This window comes from Meriones unguiculatus, chromosome 4 (assembly GCF_030254825.1).
Source record: "Meriones unguiculatus strain TT.TT164.6M chromosome 4, Bangor_MerUng_6.1, whole genome shotgun sequence".
Taxonomy (NCBI): domain Eukaryota; kingdom Metazoa; phylum Chordata; class Mammalia; order Rodentia; family Muridae; genus Meriones; species Meriones unguiculatus.
The window spans coordinates 8,207,625-8,227,543 of NC_083352.1; the positions used below are offsets into that span (position 1 = coordinate 8,207,625).

The 19,919-nt window shown below is 45.3% G+C and overlaps 2 protein-coding genes and 1 pseudogene across 8 annotated transcripts in view; 1 reads left to right on the top strand and 2 right to left on the bottom strand.

The window, feature by feature from the left end:
- Positions 1–7,941, bottom strand: part of Dcun1d2 (defective in cullin neddylation 1 domain containing 2) — a 32,761-nt gene extending 24,820 nt beyond the window's left edge. For 3 of the 5 annotated variants that reach the window (XR_009591301.1, XR_009591300.1, XM_021653043.2), the window contains exons 1-2: positions 7,669–7,941; positions 302–518 (exon numbers count right to left, since the gene is read on the bottom strand). Coding sequence is in view for 3 of the 5 variants with exons in the window: in XM_021653043.2 (XP_021508718.1) it covers positions 302–518; positions 7,669–7,671 (220 nt within the window). In the remaining 2 variants the exon portion in view is untranslated. Of the gene's footprint in view, positions 1–301; positions 519–5,982; positions 7,214–7,241; positions 7,383–7,668 lie in introns of those variants that run through there. The other 2 variants (XM_060381409.1, XM_060381408.1) reach the window with 2 other exon arrangements.
- Positions 2,765–2,863, bottom strand: LOC132653817 (U6 spliceosomal RNA; annotated as a pseudogene).
- A 26-nt stretch (positions 7,942–7,967) lies between the features above and the next one.
- The window catches only part of Tmco3 (transmembrane and coiled-coil domains 3), a 35,157-nt gene continuing 23,205 nt past the window's right edge, over positions 7,968–19,919 (top strand). For 2 of the 3 annotated variants that reach the window (XM_021653032.2, XM_021653033.2), the window contains exons 1-6: positions 7,976–8,236; positions 13,869–14,027; positions 14,668–15,183; positions 15,770–15,949; positions 17,175–17,366; positions 18,139–18,267. In XM_021653032.2, coding sequence (XP_021508707.1) covers positions 14,740–15,183; positions 15,770–15,949; positions 17,175–17,366; positions 18,139–18,267 — 945 coding nt within the window. In that variant the 5' untranslated portion in view covers positions 7,976–8,236; positions 13,869–14,027; positions 14,668–14,739. Of the gene's footprint in view, positions 8,237–13,868; positions 14,028–14,667; positions 15,184–15,769; positions 15,950–17,174; positions 17,367–18,138; positions 18,268–19,919 lie in introns of all 3 variants that reach the window. The other variant, XM_060381407.1, reaches the window with a different exon arrangement.

Sequence of the window (19,919 nt, forward strand, 5' to 3'; positions counted from 1 at the left end):
TATGGGATATAGGTAAGGTTCTATTAAAAATCAGAAACCTGCTTCAACCAGAACAGAAGAGCTCGAGGGGTGGGGGGCTTACAAAGTAGTTCCCCGTGGCTGTCCTCAGCATGGCATTCACTGCATCAGAGGGCAGGGACTAAGTCTCGCTTGTTTTCTGTCAGTCCTTCCATTCCCTCCCTCATCTCCAGCTTTACTAAAACTAACCACCAGGAGGACAGGCTGGAACGCTGCTGTCCACCCACCACTCATGCTGCTCTCTGGAAGGTTTGGTCTGGCCCTGCTGCCAGGTTACCCTTACCTTTGTACCTTCCATACAGCTGCTCCAGCCTCTTCTGGTCCACGGTGTTCTTCATAGACTCTCGGTGGAACGCCTCTGGGTTTTGGAAGAAGCTATCTGTGGCCTCATCTAGTTTCCACTCATTCTGTGTCAGGCAGTAGATAGCCGTTTTCTCACTAGCCTGAGTGCATGCCATGAACTGGCGGACCTTGTCCTTCTGAGCTGATTTAAGCTTATGCTTTGGGATGGAAAAGAAAGCAGGAAACCCAGTAAGGCCATGTTTGTTCAGCTTCTATTCTTAACACCTACATTTTAACTGGCTCTATTTGTCTGGTTGGATGATTCAACTTTCAGAATAACAGCAAGCAAAACCTTGTTCTTCATCAGTTCAAAAGACTGCAAGTCTTCTGAAAATGACAGCATCTATGCAGCAACAAATAAATAAAAGTTTAATCTCCAAAAGTAATGACAATCAACATTTTATAGGAAATACACTGCAAGCCAAGAGTGGTGCTGCACCTCTGTGACCCCTGAACTTGGGAGCCAGAGGCAGGAAGACTGGAACAAGTCCAAGGCCAGCCTCTACACAAGGAATTCTAAGCTAGCCGAGACCATACTGCGAGACCCTGTCTATAAATAACTTGCTGGGCGGTGGTGGTACACACTTTCAATCCCAGCACTTGGGAGACAGAAGCAGGTGGACCTTTGTGAGTTCAAGGCCAGCCTGCTCTACAGAGCAAGTTTCAGGACAGCAAAAACTACACAGTGAAACTCTGTCTCGAAAAACAACAAAAAATTTAGATATACACATATATGTGTGCATGTGTATTTAACTAAATAATCAAGGCATGATGTATGGTGGCACAAACCTTTAATCCTCACACAGGGGAGGTAGACAAGTGGATCTACATAGAAAGTTCCAGGCCAGCCAAGGCTACATAGTGAGCTCATCTTAAAAAAAAAAAAAAAAGTAAGAAAAGAAAAATATTTTTAGCCAGGCCTGGCAGTGAATGCCTTTATTCCCAGCACTCAGAGAGACAGAAACAGGCAGATCTATGTGAGTTCAAGGCCACCCTGGTCTAAAAGTGACTAGTCCAGGATAGCCAAGGCTATATAAACCGTCTCAAAAAAAAAAAAAAAAAAAGAAAAACATTTTGATATCTACTCAGTTCCTTTTGCATAAAATATAGTACTCCCCCCCCCAACTAAAATATTAGCACAATGTCAGCAATATACGTCTGAGCTTCAGTCAACAACACAGGGACAGGAGGCCATCCCAGGGCCACCTGCAGAGTCATTATGCTTCCATTAAGTTTAGGCTCTAATGAATAAGGAAAAAACTGAGAGTTTGGAAACACTATTGTTTTAAAGCATTTCCTAGTTCAGCAGAACCATGCTGATGGCGATATAAAATAACTGAGAATCACTTTGGAGGTAATTACAAGTGTCACAAGTAAGCACAAAAAGTGCTTATGATGAAATGAAAATGATAATACTGTATGGGAAATGAAAAGTAGGGCGGAGGCTGTGGGTAGGTAATAAATAACAAAATTGTCAGGTAATGGTGCTATATATAGCCTACAGTGAAACAGGATAGCATCTTCATACTCCCAGCCTCCCATAGCTAGTTTCTAAGGGAATGTGGTAAAAGTAACCCCAGAAGTAAGTACTCATTTCTAGATATCAAAACAGAGTCCACCACACAGAGGTTTCTTTATTTATTTGGTAGTACTGGGGATCAAAGCCGGCGCCTCACACACGGTGTATCACCAGTCCTGAGGCTTCTTTTTAATCAAACAAGAAGCTTTATACACTAATAAGGGAATGGTTTTTACTTGAAGATTATACTTAATCTTCTTCAAGTAAAGGTGAGAATTTATAGCAACACAGAATAAAATACATAATGAATAGCAAGATGAAGATGAAATAAAGGAGGAAAAGAAGGTAAGAATATGGCTAGAATAAAAGACATGCATACCACATAAAAAAGTTGAAAATGGGCTGAAAAGCAGGCTCCAAGCCTCCTAGCTGCCACAGCAAAGCAGAAAACATGATTGGCTTAGGAAAATCTCTTGAAATAACATGTAAAAATCTACCAATGAGTCATACAGTTATATGCTCCTGTCCTGAACCCTAGAATGGTCAACTGCCCCCTTCGAAATTAGATATGCTCAATGTCCCCTGTAAAGATGCAAACACCAACAACAAACTGCACATTCCAGAGTCCTCCTGCGGCAAAACTCATGTTGTCAAACACCACTGATGACCCAGCAGGAGTAGGATGATGCAATCCAAACACAGTACCCTCAAGTAGGCACTGCAGATCCTGGGTGCTCAGACCTTCTGGGGCTCACAATGACAGAACAGACTTCCTACGATTCTAAATGTCACCAGTGTCATGCTCGTCTCCTCACGAGCATGCAGGGGAAGCCTCTAGGGAAACCATGGTTTGTGAGGATGGCCACAGAAAGATTGAGACCTTTTAAAAATATAGACCACTTTATAAATTTGCTTGCCATCCTTGCACAGGGGCTAATCTTTGTATCCTTTTAAGCTTAGAATATGTGCTGCCAAAATGAGCAGAAGAATTATCTTTTCTAATCCTGGACAGTAAGATATTTTCATAGATGTAAGGCAAAAAATGGTTCACTGTTGCAAATTGTTTTTAAAGATTTTTGAAATTTCATTATTTTCATGTGTGCGAGTGTTTTGCCTGCTATACGTGTCTGCGCACGATATGTGTGTGCAGTATCCATGGAGCCTAGTAGAGGGTGTTGGATACACCAAGACTGGAGCTCCAGTTGGTTGGGAGCTTCCAGGGAATGAACCCCAGGTCTTCTGGAGGAGCAGCCAGGTGCTCTTGACAGCTGAGCCATCTCTCCAGGTCCCGCTATTATAATTCCAAAATATGTTTACTTCAATTTCTGGCACGGTAAATTCTGATGAGCACAGTTACTTATATAAACAAAAGCACTCTATAGTCTCAATGACTAAAGATACACAGAGTTCCTGAAACCAAGCCTAGACAGTGAACACCATGAGCTATAACCATACAGTCTCTCATACATACTTGGCTTTGCAGAGTAAAGGCCAACAGTTCAGACAATATGGACATGCAAATAAAACTTTATACAGGCAGCTGGATTGTTGGCTCTTATCTGCTGTCCCAATATAGATTCTGAAGGAATGTATTCTACATACTATCCTTTAAAACTGAACTATTAAAAAGACTAGACAAAGTACCCAAGGTACATTCTTGGCTAAGATCAAATTAGTCAAATTAGGACAGATGTCATATGCTATCATAGTCATTTGACAACTTATAGAGACAGCATCTTTTTATTATTCTGACAATCTCCTTAAAGGAAGACTGGCAATGCTGGAAATACTTAAAAAGCCTTAAGAGAAAGACAAATTTGCTGTTCCCAATGGCCCTCTATTAAGAATAGGTAAGGTATCTACTGTAAAATGGTTCCTAATGCTAGATTTAGAAATTCTACTATTGTTATAAAACTAATTTTGGTGTGTGTATAAAGAATATCATTCAGTTATAAAAAAAGAATGAAGCAGTGACAAATGCTGCAATGTGAATGAATCTCAAAACGCTTTGTTCAGTGAAATAGGCCAGATACAAAGGACCATATAGTATAGAAAGTGTTATATGCTATAGGAATGTGCAGAATAGGCAAATCCGTGGGCAAATGGAAACCAATGGCCGAGGGGAGGGAAGATTGGAAAATGCTTATGGGTACATGGTTTTCTTTGAGGTGACAAAAATATTTTGGAATGAGATAAAGGGGGTGGCTGCACATAGTGGGACCATGCTAATCACTATGAATTTGTACCCTGAAAGAAAATTTAACATAGCAAGCAATAACCTCCAAGATGACCCAGCAGTTAGATCCCTGGAATAGCCACACCATTTAACAAGTGTGACTCAGAGTTGCACATCAGGAAACTGCAGCCCCTGGAAGACTGGATGATGCCTGCTTCTGAGCTATAGGACTCCTGAACGCACCTCCGCAGGCCTCCCCCAGTGTGTGACAACTCAGCTTCACCCAGTGCAAAGAGCACGCAGCAGACGCAAGTCTGTCGGGTACTCCTCCAATCAGATAAAGAGTGCGCCGCAGTGGAGACGGGAAGTCAACAGGTCCCCTCCACTGTGTTAAAATCTGCTCACCCCACCAATCGCAGACCTCAAGGGAGTACCAAGGTGCTAGTTCATGAGCAGCAGCAACACCCATGAAGGAGCTGGCAACAGTTACATAATTTGATGTTAGCCTTTACAGATTTTGTCATAACAAAATGGTAACACTTTTAATGCCAGCACTCAGGAGGCAGGGGATAGATCTCTATGAGGTTGGGGACATCCCATCTACATCGTGGGTTCCAGGCCAGCCCAGACAAGGCTACATGGTGAGACCCTTAATCCTTCTTGTTGTCTCCCATAAGAAAGTGCCTGACAAAATGGTTCAGTGTGTTCATAGCACAGGCCTGACAACTGAGTTTAATCTTCAGAACATAAAGGGGGAAGGAAAAAACTGATCCCACAAAGATAACTCCTGACCTCCACATGTCTGCCTCATAGTAAAAAACATATTTTTATAATATTTATTTTTATTTTCTGTGTATAAGGGTTTTGTCTGTATGTCTGGTGTCTATAAAAGCTGGAAGAGGGTGACAGATCACCTGCAACTGGCGTTAAAGACAATTGTGAGCGGCCACATGGTCACTAGAAACTGAACCTGAGTTCTCTATGAAAGCAGGTTCTCTTAAGTGATGAGCCATTTCTCTAGACCCAGTAATAAATGTTTTTAAAAAACAATAATCAACAGCTAAATCGAAATAGTGTTTGCTTTGCATTAAGCAACAGCCAAGAGAACTAGGATTCAATGGGAAGAAATGTGAATTGGCAAATAACTTTCTTAGGAAAAATGGCTCATAAACCAAAAATTGACAGGAAAAGCAAGTGAGCTCCAAGCCCATCCATTACTGTAAGTAGGTTCGAAATCCATACAAGGTCTGCTCAGCAAGTGGCTTTCAACAGAGCTTACTGTGTCACGGGAACCGAAGAACTACAGGTTTTTCCTATGTTCCATTATTTTAGTGTTTAAATGCTTGGGATTTCTGTTTCTTCAAGACAGGGTTTCTCTGTGTAGCCTTGGCTCTCCTGGACTCTGTAGACCAGGCTGGCCTCGAACTCACAGAGATTCCCCTGTCTCTGCCTCCCCAAGTGCTGGAATTACAGGTGTGCTCCACTGCACCAGACTTTGCTCAGGATTTTTATTTTTAATTCATTTATTTATTTTGTGTGTCTGTGCCACAATGTGTGTTTGTATATGTAAAAACACTGTGTTGTTGGTCCTCTTTACCCACCATATGAATTACAGGGATTGAACTCAGGTCATCAAGCTTGGTGGCAGGTACCCATTCCTGCAAAGCCACCTTACTGGCCCCTAAAATGTATAAAACTCTTGAAATAAAAACTGAGATAGTCCAATTGACCTCAAGGACTGGCATAGCCTTGTTTGGCCTGGAACTTGTTATGTAGACCAGGCTGGCCTTGAACCCACAGACATACCTGCCTCTGACTCCCAAGTGCTGAGATTAAAAGTATATGCCATCATGCCCAATATACATAAGCTGTGTGTTAGCGCGTGCATGAGCACGCATACCCTACAGATGCCAGAAGAGAACTTTACCTTCCCTGGATTTGGAGTTACAAGCAGTTAAGTTGCGGGATGCTGGGAATGGAACTCAGGTGCTCTGAAAAAGGAGCTCTCACAGCTCAGCCAGCACTTCACTCTTTTGGTCTTTGGGTCTTAAAATGCAATAAAATATCACATTAAAAAGCCATCAAGAAGACTAACTGCTCCTTCAGGGTCATCCTTTGGTGGGTATACTGTTTAACATTCCCAATGGCTCATCTTCATCACTCCCAGATATTTCAAAACTAAATTTACAACAGACTACTGTTAAAAGTGCCTGCAGCCACTGATTTGTGTTTTCATAGTCTCCCACAGAGCTCATCACAGTTCCTCAAAATGCACCAGGAGCTGTTCAGAATTGTTTCAGCAAGTGATAATCAGTGAGATGTACAGAAAGCAGGACAAGTCGATCTTCTGAACAGTGGAAGCCAGAACGAAATGTTCCAAACGTTTTATATGTTATCTTGTGAAAAATAACACACAATCTGGGCACGAAAGTGATCCTATATGAGATTTTTTTAAAGCATCTGTAAAATGCCCTTCCAGAGACGCTTAGCAAAATACCTCCTCTTAAGGACAATTTGCAAAAGGCTCACAGGACAACCATTTGATCAAATAAATTGGTGGCCCACTGTAGGTTAACTGTGCTTTGGCATGTGCAGGCCTGAAGAGCGCTTCAGCCAAATGCTTCCAGATCTTCAGCCTCCCAGCATTTCCTTTCCAAGATATGTTCCTGTTCACATGCATATAGATGAGTGGCTTGGCCGCTGGGTCTGCTAGCGGCCGTTTAGAAGAGTCCCTGGGCAGCTTGATCTTTAAGTTCACACCTTACTATTTCTTGGTTTTTAGGTTCACATCTTCTAGTTTTCCAGCCTCACCCTTCTCGGTATTCGTTCCATCCCCTCTTCCCTCTCTGAGCTTCGGTCCTCTGCCCTGTTTCCTCTACACAAACTCCAAGCCAAGCAGACATCCCTCTAAGGCCAGAGACAAAACGTGTCTTCCTCGGCTCCAATCCACCCGCAGCCTTTCGGAGCGTGGACCCTCTAGGGGTCCAAGGAATGGAACTGTCAGACGCCCGCCCCCTGGTCCAGGCCTTTGCACAACTCTACTAGGCTAACCCTTCTCTTCCTAGGCGTTCTGCCCGTCCCTCCCAGTCTCCGGGACCCCCAGCCTGATCTTGGCATTAGAACAGAGGAGGCAACTGGTGATCTCCTCGCCCGGCGCCAGCTGCGCGGATCACAAACCATCCTCACCCCGCAGGGACTCGCGCACCACCTCCCCGGGATTGCTTCCTTCCATCTCTTCCAGAAGCCTTCCAGAAACCTCCCCGGATCGAGAGCTGGCAGAACTCCGCCAGCTCCGCCCTAGTCGGCGTCACTGTCCACTCAAACGCGGGTCGGCTCCGCCCAGCAGGCAGGTGTCACCCTCCGCACAGCCCCGTCCCGCCCTCCGGTCCGGTCAGTACCGGGCCGACCAGGCGCCGCTGCCCTCCCCGAGACCCAACTGGGTTCCTCACATCCCTCTCCATGCCATGCCTCTACAAGTCACTCGTGCCCCTCCCTCAGTACCCTGACGGGGACACCCGGGCCCCTCAGTTCAGTTATCCAGAAGCCGCCACGGAGCGGTGACCTCCGCACCCTGCTCTGGCCGCACCTGCCAAGCGCAAACCCTGCCACCTACCATGCTCCCCAACGCTGCCGAAGCGGCTCCGACTTTCTGCGCAAGCGCACGACGCTCTCCCTCGGCGCAGGCGAACGCTGCAGACTCTGCGCAGGCGCAGTATACTGACGCTCGCTTCAGCCGACTGGGAAGCTTGGCAGCCTTAGCCTCTCCTGGTGCAGCGCAGGCAGGCGCTCTTCAGCTCTGAGGTACGGCGTTTTTTGAAAACCGTAACCTCTCTTTCGGAGCCTGTTGATGTTCTGTGGCTCTTAGGATACGCATCCTATGGAAGGCGACTCGCCGGCTAGATCTGGAAACTCCAGTTCCCGGCGTGCAACGCGCCGCGCAAAGGCCGACGGAGCTGTTCACCGGCAGCGCGCTTAAAGGGGCAGCAACTACTTTTCGGTCGCACGTCAGAAGAGTCTGAAGTAAGAAGAGGGCGGTGCCGTCCTCCGTGTCCTGGTCCCGCAGCCGGGAAAGAGATGTGGGCAAGTCCACGTCGGCCCTTTTGCTCGCCGCTCTGGGGAGCTCCCGATCGGGGACAGTGATGCTGAGGTCGCATGTCCAGAGAGCGGCCTCCTCCATCGGGGTGAGCTTTGCTGTCGCGGGACTCCTGTCCTGAGAAGCGCTCCACCAGGGTCCCCATCGGGGAGCTCAATCCTGGGGACTCCTACCCTACTCCTTCTTGGTTTGTCTCTTCCAGAAGGAGGCCCTTCCTAGGGGGCCGCCTTTGTCTACTTTCCTGGGGGTTGGGGCTCCTTTTCTAGAAGTTCTTTGCAGTGGCTTCGGGGGCTCCCCTTCCCAAGACTTCCCCCAGACTCGGAGAATCAGCTCCCCGAGCCTCCCGTTTTTGCTCGTCCCTGGGATTTTATGTCGCCCTTGTGTCCTGCCCTGTGAGGTACTGAGGCAGACAGCCTCTTTTTAAAGACATACCTGGAAACGGACACATCAAGATTGTCTTTTATAAGGGGTGTGCGGTGACTTAGGCTTATACAGCCCGGGAGGTGTCATAGTCAACCAGCAACCCAGATGTTTTACTCCTTCCCCAGGGAGCCTTGATTCTTAATTTAGGTGTGTGTGGTTGCTCCCCCCGCCCATTGGGTATAACCAATCAAGTAAGTTGAAAGTGACGTTGAAGGTCACTCTAGCACAGTGGGTTTAACCTCTGGCTCCATCCTCTTGTGTAGATCTTAGTGGCTTTATTTCAGCATCCAGCCCCTCTTCCTGGGGCACAATGTGGATTTGCTTACTTACCAGAGAAGTATTTGCTGCTGCTGAAAGGACCTCTTTCTTCACAGACCTTTTTCTCCTCCTTGGCTTCCCTAACTAAAGAAAGAACAAACACAAGCAGCTGGCTAGTGAGTAGGCGCTGTCTCCTTTCTTTGTGGACTTAAGCTGGAACCTCTTGAACAAATAATGTAGCTGTTTAAACAGCCCTTTGGACACCATCAAGACGCTATGGTTCTCTGCTATAAGTCAAATCACTGTTTGCTCAGCCTCTGTTTTTCTCATCTTTCTTTGGTTCATGACATCTTATTCCTCTTCCATATAATCATTTTTGGTTTTGGTTTTGATTTTCCCTTCCAAAGTAGTTTCAAGGATTGGCCAACTAATGAATGCTTCCCTGCCCCAAGTTTAAAAAGTACTTTAGGAATCATAAGAACTACCTCTTCATTTACATGTTCCTTCTTGTTTTCTAGTTCTTGTAGTAATTAGATATGAATAATACGCTTCATCTTTACCAACTACCTGTTGTGTTTATGTGGGTATAAGTGCTCTTTTGAAATGGAATTTGGAATTTAAAATAGGCTTTGCTGATGTAGAGCACTCCTTTATTCCTAGGACTTGGGAGGCAGAGACTCAGATCCCTCTGAGTTCGAGGCCAGCTTAGTGTACATAGCTAGTTCCAGGCCAGCCAGGGCTACATAGTAAGACTGGCTCAAAAAACAAACAAACAAACAAACAAACAAACAAACAAACAGGACTTTAATTCAGTAAATTTTTTCCCTATTGAGACTTTTCTTCGCTGTCTCATATCCATCTTTCCTTCTTTAGCCTACTCAAATGTTGTCTTGTAAAGGACAGAATTCCACTTTGGAGACTGAGATAGAGGAATGAGGAGTTTGAAAGTAGCCCGCCTGCCTTCTGTAGTAACACAGTGTTTTGGAAATGAAAAATAAGATTTTTTTTCTTCTTAATAAGTTTTGAAGTAAATTTTATGATTCTTTTGTTTTGTTTTTATGAGACAGGGTCTCATTAGGTAGCTCTGGCTGTCAAGAAACTCACTATGTAGACCAGGCTAACCTCAAACTCACATAGCACCACTTGTCTGTGCCTTCCCAGTGCTGGTATTAAAGGCTATGATTTTGTTGTTGTTGTTTTGTGTTTTTTGTTTTGAGGCACAATCTTGTTAGGTGGTCTCGTCCGGTCTGGAACTTGCTCTATCTCCCAAATTGTTCTTAAAACTTATGGCTGAGATTAGAAGCATCAGTCACCATGCCTGGAAAAATTATTTGATTCTTTTTTTGTTTGTTTGTTTTGTTGTTTTTTGAGACAGGGTTTCTTCTGGCTGTCCTGGACTTGCTTTGTAGACCAGGCTGGCCTCAAACTCACGGAGATCCACCTGCCTCCGCCTCCCAGAGTGCCTGGGATTACAGGCATGCACCACCAGGCCTAGCTAAATTCTTATACTGAAGGTGACTCTTCTGCTGGAAGTGTTGCTGTTGCTGTTCTAAATGAAGAGTAGCCAAGAGTTTGGCTCTCAGAAAGTTCCTTCCTCAACAACAAAAAGAAAAAAGAAAAGAAAAGAAAGCCAGGTGTAGTGTCACCCACTTTTAATTCCAGCACTTGGGAGGCAGAGACAGGGGGATCTCTGAGTTTGAGGCCAGTCTAGTCTACATAGTGAGTACTAGGACAGCCAGAGCTACATATACACAGAGAGACCCTGGTAGAGGGAGAGAGGGAGAGAAAGAGGAAAGTTAGTAGTCTCTGTTTCTGTTTAGGGCATTTCCTCATTCAGATATAAAAATAGTGGTAGGCTTAGTTCTAAACTGTATGCCTCCTTAGGGTTGCTTGTAAGCAACTTTAAAACTTATTTTGAGTTGACTCAGCCATTAAGAGCACTTCCAGAAGGCCTGGATTTTATTCCTTGCACCCACATGGGAGCTCACAACTACCTGTAACTCCAGTTCCAGCTCTCTGGCATCCTCTTCTGATCTCCATGGGAACCAGACCCACATATTGTACATACACATACCTGCAGGCAAAACACTCAGACATGCAAAATAACAAAATAAATAAATCTGAAATTTAATAAATAATTAAATAACTTTAAAATTCCTTTAAGGTGACTATAGATCTGAGTGCAGTTGTAAGAGTAATAAGAAAAATTAGATGGAGTAGAGCCTTCACTTGCTTTCTCCAGGAACGGTGCTTTGCCCTCTGAGCCATATATAAGCAGGAAGCTGTCATCAGTCAAATTTGGGATGTTGTCCAGATTACCCAGTTGTAGGAGCTCAGGATGAGGGAGTATGTACCAGCATCCTCATCCCTCATCCTTGCCCATCGTTCCAAGCCTATTTGGCTCGTGGGGATCCCTCCTGCTCCTTTTAGTAGCCATGGCCACCGCCTCCTGGTCCTTGCCCTAACAACTACTCATACGACTGACATCCCAATCATATGGCCATTTTAAGAATGTTAAGTACTTTACAGTATTTTTGCCTTGTGGGGAATCTCTGCAGTCAGTGTTGAGATTTGTCCAGGCTGTTGTAGGTATCTGCTCAATTTTACAGAAGTCCAAAGTGTCTTTCCATTTTATTAGTATCATTATTGCCTTTGGGGGAAAATGTGGTCTTCTTATGTGGCCTGGCTGGCCTAAAATTTTCTGTATAGTCCGTAGTGACCTCAGACTCCTGGCCTTCTTGCCTTAGCCTCCTGAGTACTGGGATTATGAGTGTCCACCATCATACCTGTCATCCAAATGTCTTTGTTAGTAATTAAAAGTAACAACAAACTAAAAATGTTTATTAATGTACTCAAGAAAAAATACTATAGTTTAGTAGTCCATAGGATTTTGTAGGCAGATTTGAAGGTAAGAGAAAATGAAATTATCTAAAAGTTGTTATCTGTGTTTTAAAGGTGTCTAGATAATTTCTATATCATGTTCAGATTATAAGTATCTTTTATAAAAAATATTACTGCTCACACAACTGAATCCTCAAAAGTTGTCCTAAAAATGAACTCCTTCCCTTAAGAACTGCAAGAATAGCTGATTCCAGGAACCTGGTTGAGGAAGGAAGCAGAAAGGAGTGTATTATGCCATTCTCACATACTGTTCCAAATAGGGTTTGTAAAGCATGAGAAAGATCTGTAAAATAATCACATTTGGAGATGTTCTGGGGGAAGTGAGAAGCTTAAGCAAAGGATTCCGAGTTCCTGCCCTATGTCTGGGGAGGCTGCCGCTGGGCCCTGAAAAGGAGGGGGCGCCTCCCTGGGAGCACTGTATTGCCATGTAGAGGACATGGCGAGTTTGCTTTCGAGCTGGTAACCCGTGTGGGTGACACTGTGTGGATACCTGCATGGAGCAAAGCTCCTGCAGCACCTTCACTGGGCACTTAGTCCCGCTGCACTCTAATGCTTTGACTTAAACCACAATGTGCTGTTTTCTTGGATTTCAAGTGTTACTCTGACCACATTGTGGCTTAACAGCGTGCTGGCTAGTTTGTGTCAGCTTGACACAAGCTAAAGTCTGAGAGGAGGGACCCTCAATTATACTGATGCCTCCAGCCTGGCTACAGGGGCACACGCCTTTAGTCCCAGCACTCAGGAGGCAGAAGCAGGCAAATTTCTGAGTTCAAGGCCAGCCTGGTCTACAGAGTGAGTTCTAGGAGTTCTAGGACAGCCAGAGATAAAACAGAGAAACCCTATCTCAAAGGGCGGGGGTGGGAGGAGGACTGTATTGTAATCCTGTAGGAGATTTTCTTAATTAGTGATTGATGTGGAGGGCCAAGCCCTTTATGAGCGGGGCCACTGCTGGGCTAGTCCTGGGTTCTATAAGAAAGCAGCTGAGCAAGCCAGGAGGAGCAAGCCAGTAAGCAGCACCCTCCATGGCTTCTGCATCAGCTCCTGCCTCCAGGTTCCTGCCCTGCTTGTGTTCTGTCCTGACTTCTTTCGATAATGAGCAGTGATTTGAAGCCTAAGCCAAACAAACCCTTCTCTCCCACAGTTGCTCTGGTCATGGTGTTTCATCAGAGCAATAGTAACCCAAACCCAAGAGAAACAGCATATTTTTAGAATCAACGTGTTGAAGCACTTACATGTAGTAGCCCTCACTAAATGACCTGGCCTCTAGGATTTTTGAGTTCTCATGTTTGTTTTCTGAGACATGGTTCCTCTCTGTTGCCATGGCTGTCCTGGAACTTGCTCTGTAGACCAGGCTGGCCTTGAACTCAGGGATCCAAGATCTTATGTTTGTTTTTTGTTAGCCTGTCACCATTGTCTCTCCCTTCCTGGTTATGTCACAATGCAATCTCTAGAAATGCTGCCTTTCATTTTGTTACAGCTAGCCTGCTTTGTCAGGAAAATCACTGGGGTTAGTAGTGAAGATATGTGTGTTTTAGAGGTGGATTGCTGGGCAGATGAAATACTGGTATGTTTAGGGTGGGGGAGGTCTTATGACAGACAGTTGCAGGCTCCATTAAAAGTTTAAGTGGAGAGATGGCTCAGAGTACTGACTGCTCATTCCCAGCAACCACATGGTGGCTCACAACCATCTATAATGAGTCTGGTGCCCTCTTCTGGGGCACCTGTGTATATACAGGCAAAACACTGTATACATAATAATAAATCTTTAAAGGGGGGGGGGGGGCTGGAGAGATGGCTCAGAGGTTAAGAACACTGGCTGTTCTTCCAAAAGTCCTAAGTTCAATTCCCAGCAACCACATGGTGCCTCATAACCCTTTGTAGTGAGATATGCTGCCTCTTCTGGTCTGCAGACATACATTCAGGCAGGATTCTGTATAAATAATGAGAGAGAGATATTAGGTGGGGTATATCCGTGAACTGCAAAACATGTGAAGACGGTCCATTTCGTTTCCTTTGTGGGCATAACTCCTTGTGGCCAGGACTTCCAGGTACAGCCTGCTCCATTGGTAACTTCTAGGGTTTAATTCCCTTGACCTCTCTAAACTTTGTTTTTGTTTTTCCTTTGGTCTGTTTTTTAGCCTCCAAGATCATCCTTTCTCAGTGACCATTACTGAGGACTGCTTCTACTGGCTTCTAAAATAGTGCTCTCATCTGCCCTGGCAGTGTCTTCCAGTCATCTCAGCTTTAGCTGGCACCAAGACCTTCCTCACGCCCACAAGCAAAACTTCAGGAACCAGGTTATCTCTGTTCTTTTTGCCAGACACCGATATGTTTGTGCTAGGTCTCCCTCAGAGGAAATGAGAATGAACCTGAATTTCAGTGCTGGAAATGGTTTGAACATTTGATCAAGTTCTAGGGCTCCAGGGACACTTGTGAATATCTTTAATCTTTGTGTTTACTTCATTAATGAGGGCTCATTCTGGAAAATTTCCACAAGGATTTGGAAAGCAAGCAGAGTGGCCGAGCATAACACTCATCCCATGGCTTCCTGTGGGATGGAAGTTGATTTTTTCATGTACTTGTACTCCTCTTAAGTAGGATAGTTTTTTGTCTTTCACACATACATGGTCAGTGTATGAACCTGTGTGTAGTTTACTTACTGTTTTACTTGTTCTTGGGTTGTTTCGAGACAAGATGTTATCTGATATAGGCTGGTCTTGAACTCCCAACCCAATCCGCCTCTCTTCCTCTCCTAAGGGCTGGCATTACAGGCATTTGACATTGTGCCTGGACGGGCTATGTTTTAAACTTTTACCACTGTCTTTAAAGTCAGATGAAGCTCCTTTACTCTCTTACGGTTCGTTGGCATTCAGGATTTGATTGTGATCTGGACACGGTGAGGTCAGACACTGATGCTGTACCCTGTTTGTTTTTCAGCTGAAAATGTGTGTGTAAAATGAGAGCTGATTATAGCAGAAGTCTGTGTGCCCCACCCCCCATCCTTGGACCATGAAGGTGCTGGATGAGAGTCTCTTCTGGATGCTGCTTCCTTTCTGTCACCTGCTAGCCAGTGCTGCAGAGCACGAGGAGGTCGCAAGGCATGCCATCAAGTTACATCGAGGGAAGGGCGCCACGGCCATGCAGAGGAAGCAGTGGGTCCTGGACAGCTGCCGGCGGCTCACTGGGCTCCTGCGGCAGAAGAACGTGGTTCTCAACAAGCTCAAGAATGCCATCCGAGCAGTGGAGAAGGACACCAGCCTCTCTGGGGAGGAGAAGCTCTTCCAGGTGCACACCTTTGAAATTTTCCAGAAAGAGTTGAATGAGAGTGAAAATTCAGTCTTCCAGGCGATCTATGGACTGCAGAGAGCTCTGCAGGGGGACTACAGGGATGTGGTCAACATGAAAGAGAGCAGCAAGCAGCGGCTGGAAGCTTTGAGGGAGGCCGCCATCAAGGTCAGCCACCAACCTGGGGGAGGAACCTGCTCTGTCTAGGGGTCTGTCAGGGGTTGGGACTTCGGGGTGGAGTGACACACAAAATTAGGAAGGCTGACTGGGGGGAGCACTCTTCCCGAAGCCAGTTTGTGCCATCTTTGCCTCTAGGAGGTGCCTGCCCATGTCATGTAAGTCCCGGTACTCAACTCAAGCTGACTAGGATTGGGTTGTACTCAACCTGTCCACTCAGAGTATCGAGGTATCCGTTTGCCTCTGTGCCTCGTGCTGTGGGCCTGTAACGTAGCCGCGCTCAGTATGTGGTTTCGTGTTAGCAGAGGACTGTGGTGGGTGGTGAGCGAGCCCATTTGCTGTTGCTTTCTTCTTTGGTGTGTTTCTGTGATGCTTGCTCTGCACATCTTGCCAGGCTCAGCATATCTGGGCTGGGTAGGATGCTTGCCTCCCTCTGCTGGGTGGAGTTAGAGTTGCACCTGTACAAATGGCCCTGTGACCTAGAAACTTCTACTGGGTCTAATCCAGACTAGAGCACCTGAGGAAGTTGTAGCCTAGCATAGCCCTGACCAAATCTTCATGTCTTATGGATTGCTAGGAAGAGACAGAATATGTGGAACTTCTTGCTGCAGAAAAACACCAAGTGGAAGCCTTGAAAAATATGCAGCATCAGAACAAGAGTCTGTCCATGCTCGATGAGATTCTCGAAGACGTGAGGAAAGCAGCCGACCGTTTGGAGGAGGAGATAGAGGAGCATGCGTTTGACGACAATAAATCAGTAAGCAGAACTCTAGAGTGGTCCCTACACTGGCTAAGCTGTGAGCACGGGCCCTGGCACAGTCAAGATACTCACATGTGTATCTTAGTGAAGCTGAGAATGGGGATAAGCCAAAGCACTTCTGTGCCATGTTGAGATTAATATATGATGTGTGTTCAGAGTGAGCTAGTTATTCTGCACTCTCTCTCTTTAGTTTTCTGAGACAGGGTTTCTCTATGTAGCTCTGGCTGTCCGGGAACTTACTCTGTAGACCTGGCTGGCCTCAAAGTCAGAGATAGGCCAGAGATAGGCCTGCCTCTGCCTCCCGAGTGCTGCGATTAGAGGCGCCACCACCACCCGGCTCTGCTTTCTCCTGTAACAGCTGCAGTCACTTCTGTATGAAGGGCATGTCTCCAGACCCCAGCTTTGCCTCTCAGCGTGGGTTGGAACTCTGGAATCAGGAAGTTGAGGTGGTTGGGTTGCAGTGCTTGTCTTCTGGGGAGTCTCTTACATTTTGTAAAAGACAGACTCATAGCAGAAGGATTTGGGCTTCTCATCTGTCATGGGGAGATCTTTAGGGAAAAGGATCTGATTTCATACTGATGCAAAGAATTGTGGACCTACAGACAGTTATGGAGTAAACCCAAACCAGAGTGAGAGCAGAAGTGTATGGGGACAACAGATACACGGAAGGAGCAGGGTGCTTCGCTCACTCATTCTGGGATTGGAAAGGAGCTCCTAATTATTTCTAGAGCTATAGATATTTGAAAGAATATACTATGAACCAAGTAAAGAAGATGTTTGGAAGTAGCATAAGTGCTAATATTTTTACCCTTAAATTCTTCTGTTGAAAAATTCCCTAATCCTGGCTAATGGACACTATTGGGTTTGTATGTTTTGTTTGTTGGAAGTACTGGGTATTGAGCCCAGGGCTGTGCACATTGCCGGGAAAGTGCCATGCCACTGAGTTACACACCCAGCCTTCTTCTCAGTTTTATTTTGAGATGGGATCTTGCCAAGTTGCCAAGGTATTGCATTTGCCCTGGAGTCCAGGTAGGACTTGAGCTTGTGTCCTTGTGCCTTACCCTTATAAGCTGGGTTTACAGACCCTAGTATCAGATTTAGCATTACTGATCATTTTGTAACAGAATACTAAAACATTTCTGTCATTCTTTCAGTCTTTACTCTTTAAATGTTAATGTGAAAGCATTTAATTCGAATTGTAATATACTGGTTGTTCTTACAGGTCAAAGGTGTCAACTTTGAGGCAGTTCTGAGAGTGGAGGAAGAGGAGGCTAGTTCCAAGCAGAATATCACAAAGAGGGAAGTGGAGGAGGGCCTGGGCCTCAGCATGCTTATCGACTCCCAGAACAACCAGTATATTCTGACCAAGCCCAGAGATTCCACTATCCCACGTGCAGACCACCACTTCATTAAGGCAAGCTGCATCTGTCATCCTGGGACTGGCCAGCGAGGCTGAGCTCTGTGAGCAGTGTGAGGCTGAGCTGTGTCTCCAGCCTCACACTGAATGCCAGCCTTCTTGCTGTCAGACACTCCCCTGGAACACTCAGATCGGTCCTTTCGGAAGCCTTTCTTGTTATGTTTTCTTTTGTTGGGGTGGGCTCTTTCTTATTACGGAGCCTGGGCTGGCCTGGAACTCATCCTGCAGTGCAGATTAGCCTTGAATTTAGCAGTTCTCCTGTCTAAGTCTCCTGAGTACATACAGCACTATGTTTGAGTTTCAGATAGTCTCTCTGATGGACAGAGAAGACAGGATGCCCAAGGGCACCTCCCAGGGGCTAATTTTTATAGGAGGACCAAAGTCATGTCAGGTGCTACTGTCTGTGTTGACTAGAATGGGCCCAGAGAGCCTATTCTACAGTTATAAACTGGTAAGGAATCCAATGGTGAAGGTACCATGAATTAGCATATAAGCTCTTAGGGCCCTGGGATTAGAACCACGGAACTCAAATACTCAAGAATCATACAATGCTTTAAGAGCTTGAACAGACAAGTTCTATCAGGACTGAGCTTCATCTTAGGGCACAGTTGAAGCTTCTCAACTTCTGTGCAAGACAGCAGTAATGAGAATTCTTCCTCTCACTTTCATCACATGTTTTTTATTCTCATGAGATGAATGAGAGCCCTCCTTCCCATTCTACCCTCCCGGCCAGCCGCTCTGTGCTTCTTACCTTTTCTTTCTGTGCTAGGACATCGTGACCATAGGAATGCTATCCTTACCATGTGGCTGGCTGTGTACGACAATAGGATTGCCTACAATGTTTGGTTATATCATCTGTGGTGTGCTTCTGGGGCCCTCAGGACTAAACAGTATTAAGGTACAGATATTTCTAACTGTTTTAGTGTCTAACATGATGCCAAAGAAACATGAACGAAGACTAAACAGATCTGAGCTTGAGTCAGTGAAGATACCAGGGAAAGACACCCTTGATGCTAATCTATGGGAATATTGCAATTACTGACGCAGGCGTGCTCAGTGATAGGCTGTCCTGTCACTTTAAATTACATTAATATTTTAAAAATTGCATTTCTAGTGATGAGATGGTCTGGATTATCCAGATCACTATTCAGACAGTAAATCAATAAGGAATGTTGGTCTCGGTGTAGTTTTATGCAGTTCCTGTTGTTTTGGATAGCTGACTGAAGTACCAGTCTCAAGAGACGGTGGACATCAAGGCTTATTTCACTGAACTCATCTGTGGAGTTGCTACTCCCTGTCGTAAGGAAATAAACACATTTCTGGCAAGAAAAAAATGTCCTAAGCATTTTGAGTATGTCACTCAAATACATGTAGGTGGGGACAGTGAAAAGAGGACCCTTAGAGTGGGTGCTATGAGCTGTTTGTGGAGGAAATGATCCAGCAGGGCACAGGAGCAGCCTCAGAATCCTGCTCATGTCGAAAGACACCCCAGGGGAGCAGAAGGAGGCAGTGCACAGGGTGCCTGCAGGATGCTCTAGTTGGCATTCTTGAACCATTCAGAGGAGCCCAGTGACTTCCCAGGCTGAAGTCTGATAGCCATACAAGACTACTCTTAGCAGCAAATGATCCTTGTCCAGGAAAAGAGCGGCTGGCCTAGCCTGCTCAGGCTATAAGCTTTGGTCCTTCCAGGGAGAAAATTAACCTGCTGTGCAGGCAGGCCTCCATTCCATGAGGGGCTCAAAGGCCCCACAGCACAGTGAGCTGTGTAGGTTCATGTTCGGAACAAGTACTTCCACTCACAGAGAACTGTGTAAGATTTAGGAGAATGTTCCACTTCCTCTTCCCTCTCCCATCTAGAGTGTTGAGGCTACAAGCAGGCACACGGGAGCAGAGAAAGCTCACAAACAAGTCGGTACACCAAAATAACCAGGCTACATAACACCTGGGTATTACGAGCATGCTGACATGTTAGCCATACCATAGGAAGGTAATGTGATCCTGAGTAAAGACCCAAGAGCAGCCTAGCCAAAAGTGAGCCATAGTTAGAGCCAAGCCAGGAACCTTTTCCTGTAGAAAGTTGATAGGCTTTCATTCTGAAGTTGAGAAATGGAGATTTAAGTGTATCATTTTGGCATCATAGCTATGGTCTGACCAAGAAAAGGGAAGAGAAATAAAAGGAAAATAGAAGTAACCATAAGGAAGCATAAAAACAAGAAGATGTCAAGGAAATCACATCTGGCATTGCAGTAAGTGAAATAAACTCCCATGTCGAAGGAGAGACTTTACCATGGTATCCAAACAAAAGCATTGTAAACAAGAGGCATGGTAAAAATAAAGCAGCAAGAACGGTGAACGTGGAGGGCACAAATAAAAGCAGAACAAGAATGCTAGCAAACTCAGCTCAGGATGAGCTCAGGACAGCAGGAGGTCACAGGAATACCACACAAACACTTAAAAATATTAAAACATATGTACTGTTCTGTTTCTTTTCTTTTAGTATGACAGTCTTAAAAACAAATGACAAATGAGTCAAATATATATATATATATA